The sequence below is a fragment of the Herpailurus yagouaroundi genome, unplaced genomic scaffold, assembly GCF_014898765.1.
Source record: "Herpailurus yagouaroundi ecotype Mexico unplaced genomic scaffold, PumYag 184, whole genome shotgun sequence".
NCBI classification, from domain to species: domain Eukaryota; kingdom Metazoa; phylum Chordata; class Mammalia; order Carnivora; family Felidae; genus Herpailurus; species Herpailurus yagouaroundi.
Genome location: NW_024412415.1, coordinates 18,184,624 through 18,201,212, shown reverse-complemented (window position 1 = coordinate 18,201,212; position 16,589 = coordinate 18,184,624). Strand labels below are relative to the sequence as shown.

Here is a 16,589-nt window from a genome sequence, read left to right as displayed (position 1 = left end):
TCTTTTTTTTTTTTTTTTTTTCCTTCCACTCCCCCATGGGTTTCTGTTAAGTTTCTCAGGATCCACATAAGAGTGAAACCATATGGTATCTGTCTTTCTCTGTTTGGCTTATTTCACTTAGCATAACAGTCTCCAGTTCCATCCATGTTGCTACAAAGGGCCATATTTCATTCTTTCTCATTGCCACGTAGTACTCCATTGTGTATGTAAACCACAATTTCTTTATCCATTCATCAGTTGATGGACATTTAGGCTCTTTCCATAATTTGGCTATTGTTGAGAGTGCTGCTATAAACATTGGGGTACAAGTGCCCCTATGCATCAGTACTCCTGTATCCCTTGGGTAAATTCCTAGCAGTGCTATTGCTGGGTCATAGGGTAGGTCTATTTTTAATTTTTTGAGGAATCTCCACACTGTTTTCCAGAGAGGCTGCACCAATTTGCATTCCCACCAACAGTGCAAGAGGGTTCAGGACACCCGGGTTCTAATAACAACCCTGTTATAAATTGGCCACGCGATGTTTGACAACCTGTCCTCTTGGATTTCAGTTAAAAGATAGCAAAGTTCATCCTGCCTATTCTCTGAGAATGTCATCGGATTCAGTTGAAACATTCTAGTGAAGATGTTAAAAAATATAATGCACTCATAAGGATTAAATTAAACAAGTATTTATTCAATGTCTACTCAATGCAAGGCCTACAGAAGACATTGTAGGGGATAGGGACATGTAAGTCATTAAAGAGATTCCAGTCTGAGAAGTCATGCAAGTTACCTGTTTCAAACCCTTCAATAGTTTCCCTTTGCTCTCAGGATAAAGACCAGCCATGGTGTAGCCTTTGCCTGTCTCTCTGGTTTCAACTCAGACATTTTCTCCCTCGTTCAGTGTCATTCTCTCATACTGCTAGTTTCTCTCCAACCACAGGATTTGTATACCAGCTGTTCCCTCAGCTTGAAGACCCTTTCTTCACCCTTTCACTGAGTCACTGCCTTCCTTCCCATCCTTCAGATCTCAACTCTGTTTCTCAAGGCAACAGGCCCCTGCCTTTTGAATAGGGCATGCTTTTTTTTACATGGAATCATAGTATAGTGCCCTTGTTCTTTGCAGTGATTTTATGTTTTAGGGAGCAATCATTTGATTAATATCCATATCCCTTAGTGACTGACAATAGGGGCCATGTCTGGTTTTATTTACTGGCATATCGTCGGCACTCAGTAAATATTTGTTGACAGGCTGACAGATCTTCTGATCAACTGACTGAATGAAGGTACCTGAAGACAGTTACAAACAAATGCTGTGAAGAGACAAAGGAAGAGATAGTTTGTGAAATGAGTCCTAAAATAGACTGTAAAATGCTGCCTAGATGCTGGTTTGATTGATGATTGTGATTATCACTGATCAGCTTCAAGTGATCTGGACATTCATTATAACAAAGAAGTTGCTGGGTTTTTTGTTTTTGTTTTTGTGGTTCTTTTTTGTTTGTTTTTTGTTTTGTTTTGTTTTTTGTTTTTGTTTTTTTGTTTTTTTTTTTTAATTTTTTTTCAACGTTTTTATTTATTTTTGGGACAGAGAGAGACAGAGCATGAACGGGGGAGGGGCAGAGAGAGAGAGGGAGACACAGAATCGGAAGCAGGCTCCAGGCTCCGAGCCATCAGCCCAGAGCCCGACGCGGGGCTCGAACTCACGGACCGCGAGATCGTGACCTGGCTGAAGTCGGACGCTTAACCGACTGCGCCACCCAGGCGCCCCAAGTTTTTTGTTTTGTTTTACCTCATTTTAGTGTTTTCTAGTAAATTCTATTGGAAATAACCCACTCTCTTTTGTCAGCCCAAGCATGAACCTCTCAGCATCTTCTGTGACCTTATGGGTGTGGACTATGAAGAGATGTGTCACTGGCTCTGCCATCGGAAACTGGCTACCACCACGGAGACATACATCAAACCCATATCCAAGCTGCAGGCCACAAATGCCCGTGATGCTTTGGCCAAGCACATTTATGCCAAGCTCTTTAACTGGATTGTAGATCATGTCAATCAAGCCCTCCATTCTGCTGTCAAACAGCACTCTTTTATTGGAGTGCTGGACATATATGGGTAAGTATATTTGGCTTAGCGGTCTGCCACAGACATTTCTTTCTAGAGATTACCTAGTAACTCTAAGTGGCTATTAGATTCTGTCTCCTACTGGTAAGGAGAAAAGAACATTAGAAGAGCATTTCTAAAAATCTTATTTCATTTGGTAATTTGCCTTCTCTGGGTACTATCTTTTAACTGTTAAAACTTTTCCTGTATACTTGTGCTTTTTGATGCCTAATATTTTTATTATCTTGTGTAGTTTTGCAAAAGAACCTATGAGATCTCTCTTCCCATTTCCCCTTTCTTATGTGAGTGTGAATCTGTAAAGTGACAGGAGCAATTGTTTTGTCATAATTCTGATTGTTCCCTCACTTGGGGATGAATTAGCCCTCAAAAACTCAAACTGTTGAACACTTCTGCATGCTGGACCCTTTAAAAAAAATCTCTCTGCTACACGGCTGATGCTTGTCTGCTGGGTACAGAGTCCATATTACTGACTTATAGATCTTTATCTTCACTGATGTGGAAAGAAAGTTTTAAATGTTAGAAAATTTCCCATTTCTTTCTTGCTAATGTGTATATTTTAAATAGTTTAAAAAACTATTTGTTTCTTTTTCTCTCTTCACATAATATTTTTGGTTTTACAGATTTGAAACATTTGAAATAAATAGTTTTGAACAGTTTTGCATAAATTATGCAAATGAAAAACTACAGCAACAATTCAATATGGTAAGAATTTTCTTTTTTAACTAATATTCTACTATAAATTATTCTTTTGAATTTTACTCTGTCTTTAAAGTCTGGTTTCTGAAGTGAAGTTGTAAATTACAATTATTATCTGGGGTTTAGAACAGCTGAGGTGATGAGGAACTTATGATTAATAAGTAAGTGCAACACCAGAAATATGTTTATGGCCCAGATAGGATTCAAGGTGATCTTTATATTATAGTCTGAGTATAGTGAAAATTTGGTCAAAATAAATTGAGTGAGGTATGCAGGAAGTATGTTAGGTAGTAACATAGGCAGTATGAAGTTCTGAGCCCAGGATATCCTTCAGTGTGTTGTTCCTATGGAGTTAGGACTATCTTAACTCTTACTTGCTGTATCAGCAAAATGCCAGAATAAAATCAGAATACATTCTCTTTTGTACATATTTTTTTACATATGCTGTTTTACATATTCTCTTCAGCAGTCTGAGACATTCACCAGGACAATGGCAATGGGAATATTTTGAGAGAGGCTCTTGTGGAGTAGTAATGTCAGATATCTTCAAGCATTATCATGGTATTGGGGGATTTCAAGGTATTTAAAAATGAGGGACGGTAGATTATAATAGTGAAGAGCAAAAAGTAGACCCCCAAAAGTAAACTGCTTGCATTGGAATCCCCTTCTCTGTTGATTACTCAAGGGACCTTGGGCAGGTTAATTGACCTTCCTGGGCCTTAGTCTTCTCATATATATAATGGGGATGATGATCATACTTACTATCATGGTTGTATAGATTAAATGAGTTAGAATATGTAAAGTGCTAAGCAGATGCAAGGCACAGTTCTAAGAGCAAGATTAGGGATGGTTATTAGTACTGATGAAAGAGGGTATTAAAAATGAGCCACCTATAGACATTGAAGATGGGAAAGAAGAGAGCTGAATGACAGGAAAAGAGCCTTTAGTATCCTTATCTTATAAAGAGAGAGGTCAAGTGGTATGGTCTATAGTTGATGAGGACAAAAAATAGAAGTTTAAAGGTATTATTTTAAATTACAAAATTAATAAAAATCAAAAGAAGATCTAAAAGTAGTAATATTTGGAGGACAGGAGAGGAGCAGTGGAGAGGTGATACATATGAATTTAGCCTCATCTGTCTCATCAAGAGATCAGTAGATGATTTTTCCAATGAATAAATAAAAAAATAGCAGATAAACATATTCTTTAGAGGTTAAGTACCAGAAGAAACAGCTAAGGTGTTGTCGAGTCACTCGATTCTTGTGCCAGATGCACCAAAGAATTAGAGACCTGAGACCAGAATGGGGAGGTAGAGTTTATTGAGTAGATAACTACAGTACACTTTGAAGAGAGAAAGTGGGCCACTGCCAGAGCAACAGTAGCAATGGCCCTGACAAGCTCCAGCTGCATCCTTTTAAGTCTGCCTTGTGTACATGTAAATTTGACTTTGGCGTTTTTGATGGACAACCGGTGGTTTATATAACATTCTGGCATCTGCGCATGTGTCTACCCATGATGCCTTCTAATTTTTTCTGTATTATATATTTATTAGTTTCCAATGGGCTTTGTTGTGACTTTGTGTAACCTAAGGGCAAGTTGCATCTTTTATGTGCATGCTCCGTTCTTGAAAGTCCCCTTGTGGCTTTTGAGCCCGCTCTGTGGCTAGGACTTTCCTGTTCTGTTACCCCTTAGAGGTGCCTCTGAAGGTAGCTCTTAACCCTCTGCGTGGCTCTGAGCCTGTGGCTAGCATCTGCTATATTTCTTCTCACTTATGCCTGCCTAACTGTTTAACGGAAGGAGTTAAAAATGGTTTTCTCCAGAGAGTGAGACTGAGTTGGGGAGGGATGGGACAAGGGATTGTTGCTTGTTATCACCAAACCTTTAGAATGTTTGATTTTTTAAAAAAAATAGTGCATATGCTCTGATAAAAATTTGGACCATCTTTATTTAGCAAATTAAGCTACTTGGCACAAGGAAATAATGCAGAAGTGATCTTCAAACCTTAGGCTATGACTATTTCCGTAAGAATATAATTGGTGTGTTTTTCATCTCTGCATAAGGATCATTAATAAAAACCTACCAGAGACTAATTATTCTGAGTTTCTTCATACTTTGTTTTGTTTTGTTTTGTTTTTTTAGTTTCTTAATACTTTAATCAGAGCCACAGCCTCTGCTCTTTCCTAGTATGTTTTGGCACAACGTGACTAGAAATACAAAGAACCAACACCGGCCTTCATTAGGGACTGGCTAGTTTGTCTATTTCTCAAGGATGCCCTCTCTCTGCATGTGTGTTTCTGATTCTCTTGTTTCTCTTTCTCTTTCCCTCTGTCTCTATTGATCTGTTTCTCCTTCTTCTCTCTCTGTTTCTCTCCCTCCCTCCCTCTCTCTCTCTCTCTCTGTCTCTCTCTCTCTCATACACACACACACACCCCATGCTGCATCTTAGCTTCTCTCTGCACAGCTGCTCCACTCCCTCTTACTATCAGATGGCATATTCTTCCCTTCTGTTCTGTATATATTTCCTCCCCACTTACTTCAAGCTTCCTGTGAATCTACCAGTGGTTGTATTGCTCCTCTCATCCTCTTAACTCGCTTAGTTCCGGTTCATCTTGACTTCTTTCAGCCTCAGCTTACACTGTTAATTGCCTGCTTCCCAGTTCTTAACAGCTGAGGAAGAGATTCTGATTAACTTTGTTCATTTCTTCTTCAGAGATCTCTAGCAATTAACCAGCTGTGACTAGGAACTTGGGGTCTCACAGTGAAGAACTTGTCTGCTTCGGGCCACTCCCTTGGCAGGGATTATGGGTGGGGCACTGGGTGTGAGAAAGACGGTGTTTGGCATGTTTAGTGCTTGGAGGCATTACTTTTTGACCAAGGATCTCTCGCCATGTTGAACCTCATGCCAACATTATCTTTTTGACAACTAAGTATCTAAAATTTTTGAGGCCTCATGGACTTTTCCAAATTAGGCAGAGAGATATGGAAGAGAAACAAGCTCCATTTAAAATCTGGAGCACTGTTTCTGTTGTCATTGTGGAGACTGCATATACATTATTGAATTAAAAAAAGACATGGCTCATTGTTTTGGGAAATATTGGTACCATCAGTCAGGGTATCCTGCTGACACCTGGTGCCCCATTTGCCTTCTCATTCATCAAAAGAACAGAAGAAATTTACTTTCTGATTAACATGACATAAATATTCCTATGGGTGTTTGTTTTTTTAATTACTAAAGCTTATTGCAGCTGGTAAATGCTGCAGGTGAGCCAGGAAGGGCATTATAACAAGTACAGAATAAAGTGAAAAAATTCCAGGTGCATAAGGAGAATATGTTTGAGAAATCAGAGTGACACCTAAGTTTCATGGGGTTTGAGGTCCTAGAAAATATGTTGTATGGACATAGCCACAGAGGGCTATTCTTTCCAGAAAAAAACATCAAGATGTACGAGAGAACAAGGGACACAAAAGAGACAAAGGAAAGCAGAAACCCCCAACAACGAATGAGTCAAGGCCATTAACATCTTAGAAAGACTAGAAATTGTGGGTTGCTGCATTGGGCAGCCTGAAGCAAGAACTGTACCAGTGGTTGGCTTGCCCTTCTGCCTAGACTAACTTAACTACCATTCATCTGCAGAGCTCATGTCACACAGCAGCTTTTCCTCAGGAAAGCATTCCCTCCCCTCTCCTGTGTTCCCCCCACCCCCACCCCGTGTCCAAACTAGATGAGGACTCTTGCTCCCTTATTTTGAATTATTTTCCTTTGTAACACTACAGTTTCTGATCCCATGTGATTATTTGATTTCTGTCTGATTTTCCACTAGTCTGCAAACTCTGTGAGGGCAGAACCCGTGTCTACTTTGTTAATGGTATGTGGTAATTGCACATAGAGAAGGTGGATACTTATTTTTGTCTAAACGAGTGAATGAAGATAAGCAGTGGTGAGGTTGGTGGCCAATGCCTTTAGCAGAAACAGTGGTACCTTGCTACTTGTTGCAGCTGCTTGCAGCAGTGGATGTAGAATCTGGAAAAGTGAGCTGTAGATTCCCTGATGTGGAAAATAATGGAGGCAGACACAAAAGACTGTTAGCTAATTCTGAGGCACATGAAATTCAATATCACCGTCCCTTAAGAGCATTACTTCCCCATGCTGTAAGCATCGCCCAGTGTGGTTTAGTAGTATAAGGGGCATCTGCTCTGCATGGTTGTTCAAGCCAGCTATGGCATTGTTAGAAGCACTGTGCAATAATTTGAGGCCAAAAAGTGTATTGTGCAGTGTTGGATGTATACATATAAAAAATAAATTAAAAAGACTGCTACATTTGTCAGCTATTTAATACATCCACATATCTAGATTTACTTGTTCACCAAGAATCGTTTACAGCTGAAATTTTACCGTCTCTCATTTTTATTTGCTTCTTATTATTGTTCTCTGTATGTAAATCATGTTTCTCCCATGAAATTATTATTGTTGGAAGCCATGGACTATCTCAAATTGTCAGATTTCCTCTTAGAGTGTTTTCTATAAATGTTTTTTCTTGACTAACATTATTTATAATGATTCGGTAATACCAGTTTTTCTTTTTCATTTCAGCATGTCTTCAAATTAGAACAAGAAGAATATATGAAGGAACAAATTCCATGGACACTCATAGATTTTTATGATAATCAACCTTGCATTAATCTTATAGAATCTAAACTAGGTATTCTAGATTTGCTGGATGAGGAATGCAAGGTAAATATGGTTTTCTGATGTACCCAGTCTATCAGAAGAGTTATGTCTTTGAAGTTAAATGAGTTTAAGCAGAGATTCATTAGTATACCATGAGGTGCCACCGTGGCAAGTGGGGGAGGGGGGTGTCACCCTAGCTTGCATTTTGAAGAGTCACTAGGCCCAAATGGTTCTAACTACAATTGAAACTTGGAGAATTTCCTTTCTCTTTTCAGCTGCTTCTAAGTTGTGTGAAAAATTAACATTAGACATAACTACTACCCAGTGTTAGCCACTTCTGTTTTCAGTATGCTTATATTTGGTATTTTTGTTCAGCGGTATGACATATTTAAAGAAATGCAAGAAATTGTACAAAATATTCTGAATAATAGTCCTAAATATCTGTGATTTAAAAATTGACTGCTTGGGGGCGCCTGGGTGGCGCAGTCGGTTCAGCGTCCGACTTCAGCCAGGTCACGATCTCGCGGTCCGTGATTTCGAGCCCCGCGTCAGGCTCTGGGCTGATGGCTCGGAGCCTGGAGCCTGTTTCTGATTCTGTGTCTCCCTCTCTCTATGCCCCTCCCCCGTTCATGCTCTGTCTCTCTCTGTCCCAAAAATAAACGTTGAAAAAAAAATTAAAAATTGACTGCTTATTCTTTATTACTGATAGATATGGTAGAAAGGGAGTTTTAGCTTTAATATTTATAGACACAATATACTGGGAAAATAATGGATCTCCAGCTTTACTACTAACTGAGTGATCTTAGACAAATAACTTATTCTTTCTCTTAACTCCTCTGTAGTTTGTATGCCATAAGTTACAACTTACCATAGATTGGTTCTCCTAAGCATCCAGATTTCCTACAACATTAAGAATGAATATGATGCTCAGTTTCACTTGAAATTTAAAAAATGCAAATGAAAACAAAAATGGGATACTGCTTTTTACCTATAAGATAGGCGAGTTTATTTTTTATTTACTTATTTTTTTAACGTTTATTTATTTTTGAGACAGAGAGAGACAGAGCATGAATGGGGGAGGGTCAGAGAGAGAGGGAGACACAGAATCTGAAACAGGCTCCAGGCTCTGAGCAGTCAGCATAGAGCCTGACGCTGAGCTCGAACTCACGGACTGCGAGCTCATGACCTGAGCCGAAGTCAGACACTTAACCAACTGAGCCACCCAGGCGCCCCAAGATAGGCGAGTTTAAATTTGATAATACCTTTCACTTGATAATACCAAATGAATGTTTATTGCATCTATAATCTTGAGGAAGGGCACGAGTTAATACAACATAGTTTTGAGGAAAGTTGACAATATTTATCAAAACTATAAGCACATGTACCTTTTGACTCAACAGTGGAACTGTTGGGAGTTCACACTATGAGTATGCTTGCAAAAGTACCGAAGGTATACGCGTGAAAGAAGTAATGGTGACCATTTTATAATAATAATAAAAAAAAAAGAATAACAACCTGGTGGCGATAAATACAAGAATGCTATCATTAAGAAAAAAATGCAAGGAGCTTATAGAATGATCCTATTTGTGTGCATGCCTTTAGTCAGAAAGAAAAAAGTTGGTGCAAATGATGAGAGATCACTCTTCATTTTATACCTTTCTGAATTATATAAATATTTCACTCTGTGCAGCTGTTAAGAACTTAAAAAAAATACATGATATGGGGCACCTGGCAGGCTCAGTCAGTAGAGCACGTGACTCTTGATCTCGGGGTCATGAGTTCAAGCCCCACGTTGGGCGTATAGCTTACTTAAAAAAATACGTGAAATCATAGTAGTTCATCTTTTATTTGTCAGGCTTTTGTTGTGTTAAAAACAGATAGAATATTTATTTGATTATTCCTGGTATAGGCAGATGGAGTTGCCCAAAGATTGGGCTGACTCACCCGTGGGAAGGTCTCAATCAATGCTTTTCATTAGTAATTGATTTTGGCATCTAAATGAAAAATGTGGAAGGAATGAGTTCCTAATTGAATATAAAAGTTGTTGGAAAAGCAAAAAAAATGGTCTCTTGGTTAATGCATGAGAAGAATCTCATAACAATATTCACCTTGGCTGTTGTTGGTTTTCTTTCTTCTTAACCCCTCTAAATGTAGATGCCTAAAGGTACAGATGACACTTGGGCCCAAAAATTGTACAACACACATTTGAACAAATGTGCACTCTTTGAAAAGCCCCGTCTGTCAAACAAAGCTTTCATCATCCAACATTTTGCTGACAAAGTAAGGAAGCTTTATTATCTTTTTTCTTTCTGAATACTTAAGTTCAAAGAGGAAAAAAATCAATAGTCAAGCGATACCAATTTTTTCTTGGCTGAAGTTTGCGTTCTTTAGGACCTTATAGGAAATGTGTTGCTTTGTCAGTTTTCCCTTCCTTCAACCTAGATGGAATTATATCATGAAATAAATATGAGTCTACAATCCTGTATATTTCTGCAAACCAAGGAACTCTGAAACTTAAAAAATCTTTTCATCATTTATTTCTTGGCTAAACCTGATCTGTGACCTGAACTAACATGAGGTTATATATAGTATTTATTTATCCCAGTAAGGCTGGATATTTATGTACTTCAATGTAGAAATGTTAATGTGTTTGATTACAGATTGCTGCTTCAGATTGCTGAAAAATTTGGAGGGGTCAGAATAGAGCCTGTGGACTTGTGTCCCCCTCTGTGTTTGAGTCAGTTGGTCCTTGCTGACAGTGCACGCAGACTCGCTGCTTCACAAGTTCAGTAGTGTACCTAGAAAATCAAGAGCCATGAGACTAATTTATATTTCAAGGAAGTGTAAATAGACATTGGGGGTAAGCTCTCTGGGGTCTCCTTCAGGAATTGAAGACCTTCTGAATCTCCTTAATCCTCTCTGGAAGCCTAAGAATGTGACTTTAGGTCACCTAAGGGCTTTGCGGTATTGGCTGGGGAGCACCCTGAGTGGTAGATGCCTGAAGTCGTTGGTGTTTTGGAAGCAGGAACAGTCCCTTCTCGAGTAGTTCCACTTACCAGTCACATCATATTTACCCAGCCTCCCCCTCAGCTCTCAGTCAGGCAGCCATTTGTTCCTTCTGATCTCTCTCCCAATTTAATCTCTTCTCTCCCAAGAGGACTACCCTTCCTGGATGGTGATCTCAGTCATAAGAAAATACATTGGGTTAGTCTTGGAAGAGCTCTTTTCAGCCAGCATGGGAGATGAGAGTCAACTTCTTCTGAGTCTCATTACCCATGAATTGGGAAGATCTATTAGACCACAATTAATCAGTACTACCACTGTTCCCTAGGAAAAACAGTATTTGAGGAGTTTTACTCTAGAGTTCACGTACTTCTTCCCAAGAATGGTACTGATTTCTTAGAATAAAACCGATTCCAGTTTGCTGAGAGCCAGTCATATAGCCTGAGCTAAAAAACATTCTTGTTGTCGATGACAATAATATCTGTTCAAAAGTTCTGTTAAGGAGATTTTGCGTGTGTTTTCAGGTGGAATACCAGTGTGAAGGCTTTCTGGAAAAGAATAAAGACACTGTTTTTGAAGAACAAATTAAAGTTCTGAAATCAAGCAAGGTAATTATGTATATACATGTAACTATGTATATACTGTCTCTAATCGCTAATAATCTTAAAGCGTTAAGTAATAAAACATTAGGTTTTTATTTTTTTAAGTTTATTTTTTTAATTTATTTTGGGAGAGAGGTAGAGAGCAAACAGGGGAGGGGCAGAGAGCAAGGGAGACAGAATCTCAAGCAGGCTTCCCGCTTGCAGTGCAGAGCTCGATGTGGGCCTCAGACTCACAAACCATGAGATCATGACCTGAGCCAAAATTGAGAGTCGGATATTTAACTGACTGAGCCACCTAGGCGCCCTGAAACATTAGCCTTTTAACAATAATGATGATTTTTCTAACAGAATCAGCTTTACTGTGAGTTTTTAATTTATCAAATACATAACACTTAGTGTGTGTCAGGTCTTGTTTTAAATGCCTTAGACGCCTGGGTGGCGCAGTCGGTTAAGCGTCCGACTTCAGCCAGGTCACGATCTCGCGGTCCGTGAGTTCGAGCCCCGCGTCAGGCTCTGGGCTGATGGCTCGGAGCCTGGAGCCTGTTTCCGATTCTGTGTCTCCCTCTCTCTCTGCCCCTCCCCTGTTCATGCTCTGTCTCTCTCTGTCCCAAAAATAAATAAAAAACTTTGAAAAAAAAAATTAAAAAAAAAAAATAAAAATAAATGCCTTAGAAATGTTAACTCATGTAGTTTTTATAATGAGGTGATATTATCATCACTCCCATTTTATAGATGAGGGAATGGAGGCACAGAGATTTCATAGCTAGTAAGTTTTCAAGTCAAATTAAGACACAAGCTGTCTGGCTGAGTCTGTGCTCTTGACCATTATGCAATGTTGTCTTTCAGTTGTATGTGAAATTGCTTTCTCCACACTGGTTCTAGATTCTCTTATGCCATTGTGAGAGACTATGAGAGAAAACAGGGTTTTTTTTGCTGTATCATTTTAAAAGGCTGCTCTGGAAACATGGCCTTAAGCACTCCATCCAGATGGAGATTGATCTTTAGATCTCAGAATACAGTTGCAAGTGTGGCCCAGAGTACTTTCAAATTATTTTCCATAGGCATATATACTAGAAAGAGTGCTTTCTGGTTAGAAATGAGTATTCCTGATTGCAGAGAATGTGATGACTGCAGTTGATTGGTTATTAGGTTGGTCTCAACCTCCACTCTTTGACTCTCTTCAGGAAAAGTTGGGGAGGAGAACACTGCTCACTTTCATCCTGGGGAGCAAACCAGGAAGCCAGTTACTTAGTTCAGCAAAATGAATATTCAATTTTTCAGTAAACAAACAAACAAACAAACAAAAACTAATATTATTCATGTGAATCATTCTAGACTATTGACTGGCACTTTTGTTTTCCTAGTTTATTCTAAGAGAGTCTTTTTAAGTTCAGTGGAATATTCTGTAAACATTTTTACTCTTGTTTTTAGAATTAAAACTTCTACTTTCAATTATTCTGATAATAGAAAGATCATGTAAAGACTAAATTCCAGTTTTAATCCCCAGAAAAATAATGACTTTAAGTAAAAGTCAGTTTTTCACTTATAAGCACTGGGCATTAATGCTTTATAACTTATAGGACTGATGTATAAGAGAAAAATCTTTCACAGTGCCTTTCCCTGAATATTATTCAGTTAGATTATAAATCATTTCTATTTATGAATAGTGATAAAAACCATGAAATTCTTGTATTAACTACTCTGCCTAGGTAATTTAGCTTAAATGGAACATTCACAGGCACCTGTAATCAGTTATAGCTTTATTCTGACTAACTTTTCTGATTGGCTAGTGGATCCTTAATTATCAGAAGGTAGCCATGCATTCTGAGGGTTTGTTTGGAGGGACTCCAGTCTATGTAGCATTGTTGCACTTGGAGTTGGGAGATGGTGTATGATACACATAGCTTGGGTTTGCAAATCAAAACTGTTAGGAACTCTTATTTTACCCCTTTGGAACACAACTTTGGCACTGTAATACAAGATAGTGGTACAACATGTTTTCCTGTTTATAGACAACCAAACTAGAATATATTATTTATTTTGTAAAGCAAAGGATACATTCATTTGTGTAGCAAACAGCCATTATTGATATGTTTTATAAACAATTTGTTTTATACATCATGAGTTATTTCCTAAATTACCCTTATGATTAATAGGCACATCAGGAGCAAATGAAATTTTATGATTTTTTTTAAATTTTTATTTTTATTTATTTATTTTTTCAACGTTTATTTATTTTTGGGACAGAGAGAGACAGAGCATGAACGGGGGAGGGGCAGAGAGAGGGAGACACAGAATCGGAAACAGGCTCCAGGCTCTGAGCCATCAGCCCAGAGCCTGATGCGGGGCTCAAACTCACGGACCGCAAGATCGTGACCTGGCTGAAGTTGGACGCTTAACCGACTGCGCCACCCAGGCGCCCCTTGATTTTTTTTTTTTAATGTTTGTATTTATTTTTGAAGGAGAGAGTGAGACAGAGCATGAGTGGGGGAGGAACAGAGAGAGAGGGAGACACAGAATCTGAAGCAGGCTCTAGGCTCTAGGCTCTGAGCTGTCAGTACAGAACCGTGAGATCATGACCTGAGCCGAAGTCGGACGCTCGACCGACTGAGCCACCCAGGCGCCCCGTGATTTTGTTTTTTAATGAAACGGCTCTCCTAAGAAAATTATTTTTTCGGCAGATATGCCAAAATTTTAGACAAATAATTGGTAGTTGCAATTATAATTTGAAGGATTTACTTTATGTGGAATATGGCACTCTTTAAAAGATACCTACATAGATCAAGATTTTCTTGTGGATTAGTTTGAAGTCTCTTTTATTCCTTAAAATTTCTCCCAACCATATTGACTAATACCATCCATCCACTTGTTAAGTGCCAGATCTTTTTTTTTTAATATTTGTTTATTTTGGGGAGAGTACAAGTGGAGAAGGGATGGGGGATGAAGGGGAACAGAAGATCTGATAGGCTAACATCAGCGAGCCTGATGTGGGGCTTGAACTCATGACCTGAGATCATGACCTGAGCTGAAGTTGGATGCTCAACCAACTGAGCCATCCAGATGCCCCATGCTAGATCTTTTAATAGTCTTTCATAGTGCTAACCTGGTACAACACAAGATTGATTGCAGGAATTATGCAATCAAGTTATCAATCCCTTGAAAACAAATATAAAAGGTTACAGGACAAGTTCAGGGCTTTTAACTTTTTTCCTTATAATCTATGCTATTTTCTAAAATTTATTAATTCATGATTATTTTTGAATTTTATGATATTAAAAAACTAGTTCATGACACCCTTCTTGCTGAGATCTCCATGATTTTTTTTTTAAGCTGGTGCTTACCATTTGAATTAATAGACAGTTGAAACATGATGATGAAACATTTGTGGAGCTAAGGTAGTAAGATAGGACTTTCAATTAGTATTTTGCTCATAAAATAATTAAAGACGAGTAATATGTTTATAGTGGCCATTTCGTGTAGATTAGGATTTCAAGTGTTACTGGAGTAGTTTTGATTTTGTTTCCCCCAAACATGGTCATAGAATCGTTGCTTTTTTCCCCTATATTTTTGTAGCATTTGTGTCACCTTCTTCTGTCTTTAGCTTCTAACACAGATATTGATTATATTTGAAATGGGGCTCTCAAAGGAGTTACTTAAGGAAGGGAATCACTGTGGATTCCAAGTCTTCAACATTGTTTCTGTGAAGGTTTGCATTTGTGTTTATTTAGAGTGTAATTTTCTTTTATTGTTTCTGACTCAGTTTAAGATGCTACCAGAACTATTTCAAGATGATGAGAAGGCCATCAGTCCAACCTCAGCCACCTCGTCAGGGCGCACGCCCCTCACCCGCACTCCTGCAAAGCTGACCAAAGGTAGACCAGGCCAGACAGCCAAAGAGCACAAGAAAACTGTGGGGCACCAGGTGAGTTCAGGGAGCTGCCACTGCAGGGCTCCTTCCCCTCAAGCTCAGCTGAAGTCTCAGATCTTCTTCTGTTAGCACCCCAGAGGAGGTGAAGAGAGACTAGAGCTTTTACTGTGAGAACATGTAAAACCCCTCCTGCTCCTCTCCACCCAGGCTTAGACCCATGACTGTTTAAGCCTTTCCCCAAATAATTTTCTCTAGGTCTTCATTCTGGTAGTGCATATCCTCCCTCATAGACCACTGCTGCCTTTTGTTTGTCCTCTGGTTCTTTCCTGTCTGGATTTGTACAGAGCACCGGCTCCCTCAGCGCAGGAGCAGAGGCCTCTCCTTTTTTTTGATGTCCTCGGCTCTGTGGGGGAATAGGAGATATTACTCACATATGTAGTGTCTGGACAAAGCTGGGTGCTCTGGACGGGAAGCCAGTCAGCTTGCTTTCCTGTGTGGGGGACCCTATGCCCAGGTAAAATAAGAAACAGGGACTGAGACAGGACCACAGCCTCCAGGCTTGACCCTGTGTCCCTAATGGTAACTCCAAACTGGCTGTACGCCCCCATCCTCCTGCTCACTTCCTGTGCTCTTGTAAGTCCCCTGCTTCTTTATTAGTATCTTGCAGCAGAATTTCCACTATACATAAAGCCCTGTATTCTTAAATAGTAGCAGCCCCCCTTTGAGGCTGGATCAAATTCATAGGTGGCAAAATCATCTCCCATAGTGTCATTAAAATTTTTTAAATTGTTTTATATCATCATTGATTTTGACAAAACCTTGATGTCCCTTTCTGTTCTGTTTTCCATGCAGTTCCGAAACTCCCTTCACCTGCTTATGGAGACCCTCAATGCCACTACCCCTCACTATGTGCGCTGTATTAAGCCCAATGACTTCAAGTTCCCATTCACGTAAGTATTTCCCAACTACTAAATTAAAAAGGGTTCACCTCCCATAAGGATTTCCATACCAACAGAAGGAAAAAAATATTTGGGTGAATTTTGTTTGTTTGTTTTTGTTTTTTAGTTTTTGTTTCCCTTTGAGAATACGATAACAAATTAGCAGTAAATCAGCCGGTGGTCTTTTAAAGATTTTAGAAGTTGAGGTCAACCAAGCATTCCTAGTTCTACCTTCTGTTTTGAATTTATTTTAGTTCAAGATCTTTCTGGGCTTTTGTTAATTTGGGCATTAGTTAACTCCAGAGCTGGATTGGATAAGGCTGCGTTGGTGAATGTTCACAGTTCTCTCTGCTACTTTTCAACTGTTGACGCCATCAGAGAATGTCTACTATTACCAAATGTTTCATCCTACACAAATACCATGTATAAGGAAGAAGTTTTTTTTTCTTTTTCCAAAAATGTAAATATTTATTTCTCTAATTTTGAAAGTAATGCATGTGCATTGCAAAAACAGTTTTTAAGAAATATAAAATAGGATAAAAACAATCGAAAAAACATTCATTATACCCTGAGAGATAACTGGTATTAACTCACATAGATCCTTCTTGACCAACCAACATCCCTTCCTTCTCTGCTCTGAGTGTGTGTGTGACAGACAGAGACAGAGACTGAGGGAGAATGAGAAAGAGAGACAGTAATAAAAGGAAGCAAC

The 16,589-nt window shown here is 38.9% G+C and overlaps 1 protein-coding gene across 1 annotated transcript in view; it reads left to right on the top strand.

The window, feature by feature from the left end:
- MYO5A (myosin VA) overlaps positions 1-16,589 on the top strand; it is a 132,541-nt gene that overhangs the window by 50,651 nt on the left and 65,301 nt on the right. The window contains exons 12-18 of the mRNA XM_040493375.1: positions 1,827-2,092; positions 2,722-2,803; positions 7,389-7,529; positions 9,621-9,746; positions 10,994-11,077; positions 14,832-14,993; positions 15,792-15,889. Of these exons, the coding sequence (XP_040349309.1) occupies positions 1,827-2,092; positions 2,722-2,803; positions 7,389-7,529; positions 9,621-9,746; positions 10,994-11,077; positions 14,832-14,993; positions 15,792-15,889 (959 nt within the window). The remainder of the gene's footprint in view (positions 1-1,826; positions 2,093-2,721; positions 2,804-7,388; positions 7,530-9,620; positions 9,747-10,993; positions 11,078-14,831; positions 14,994-15,791; positions 15,890-16,589) is intronic.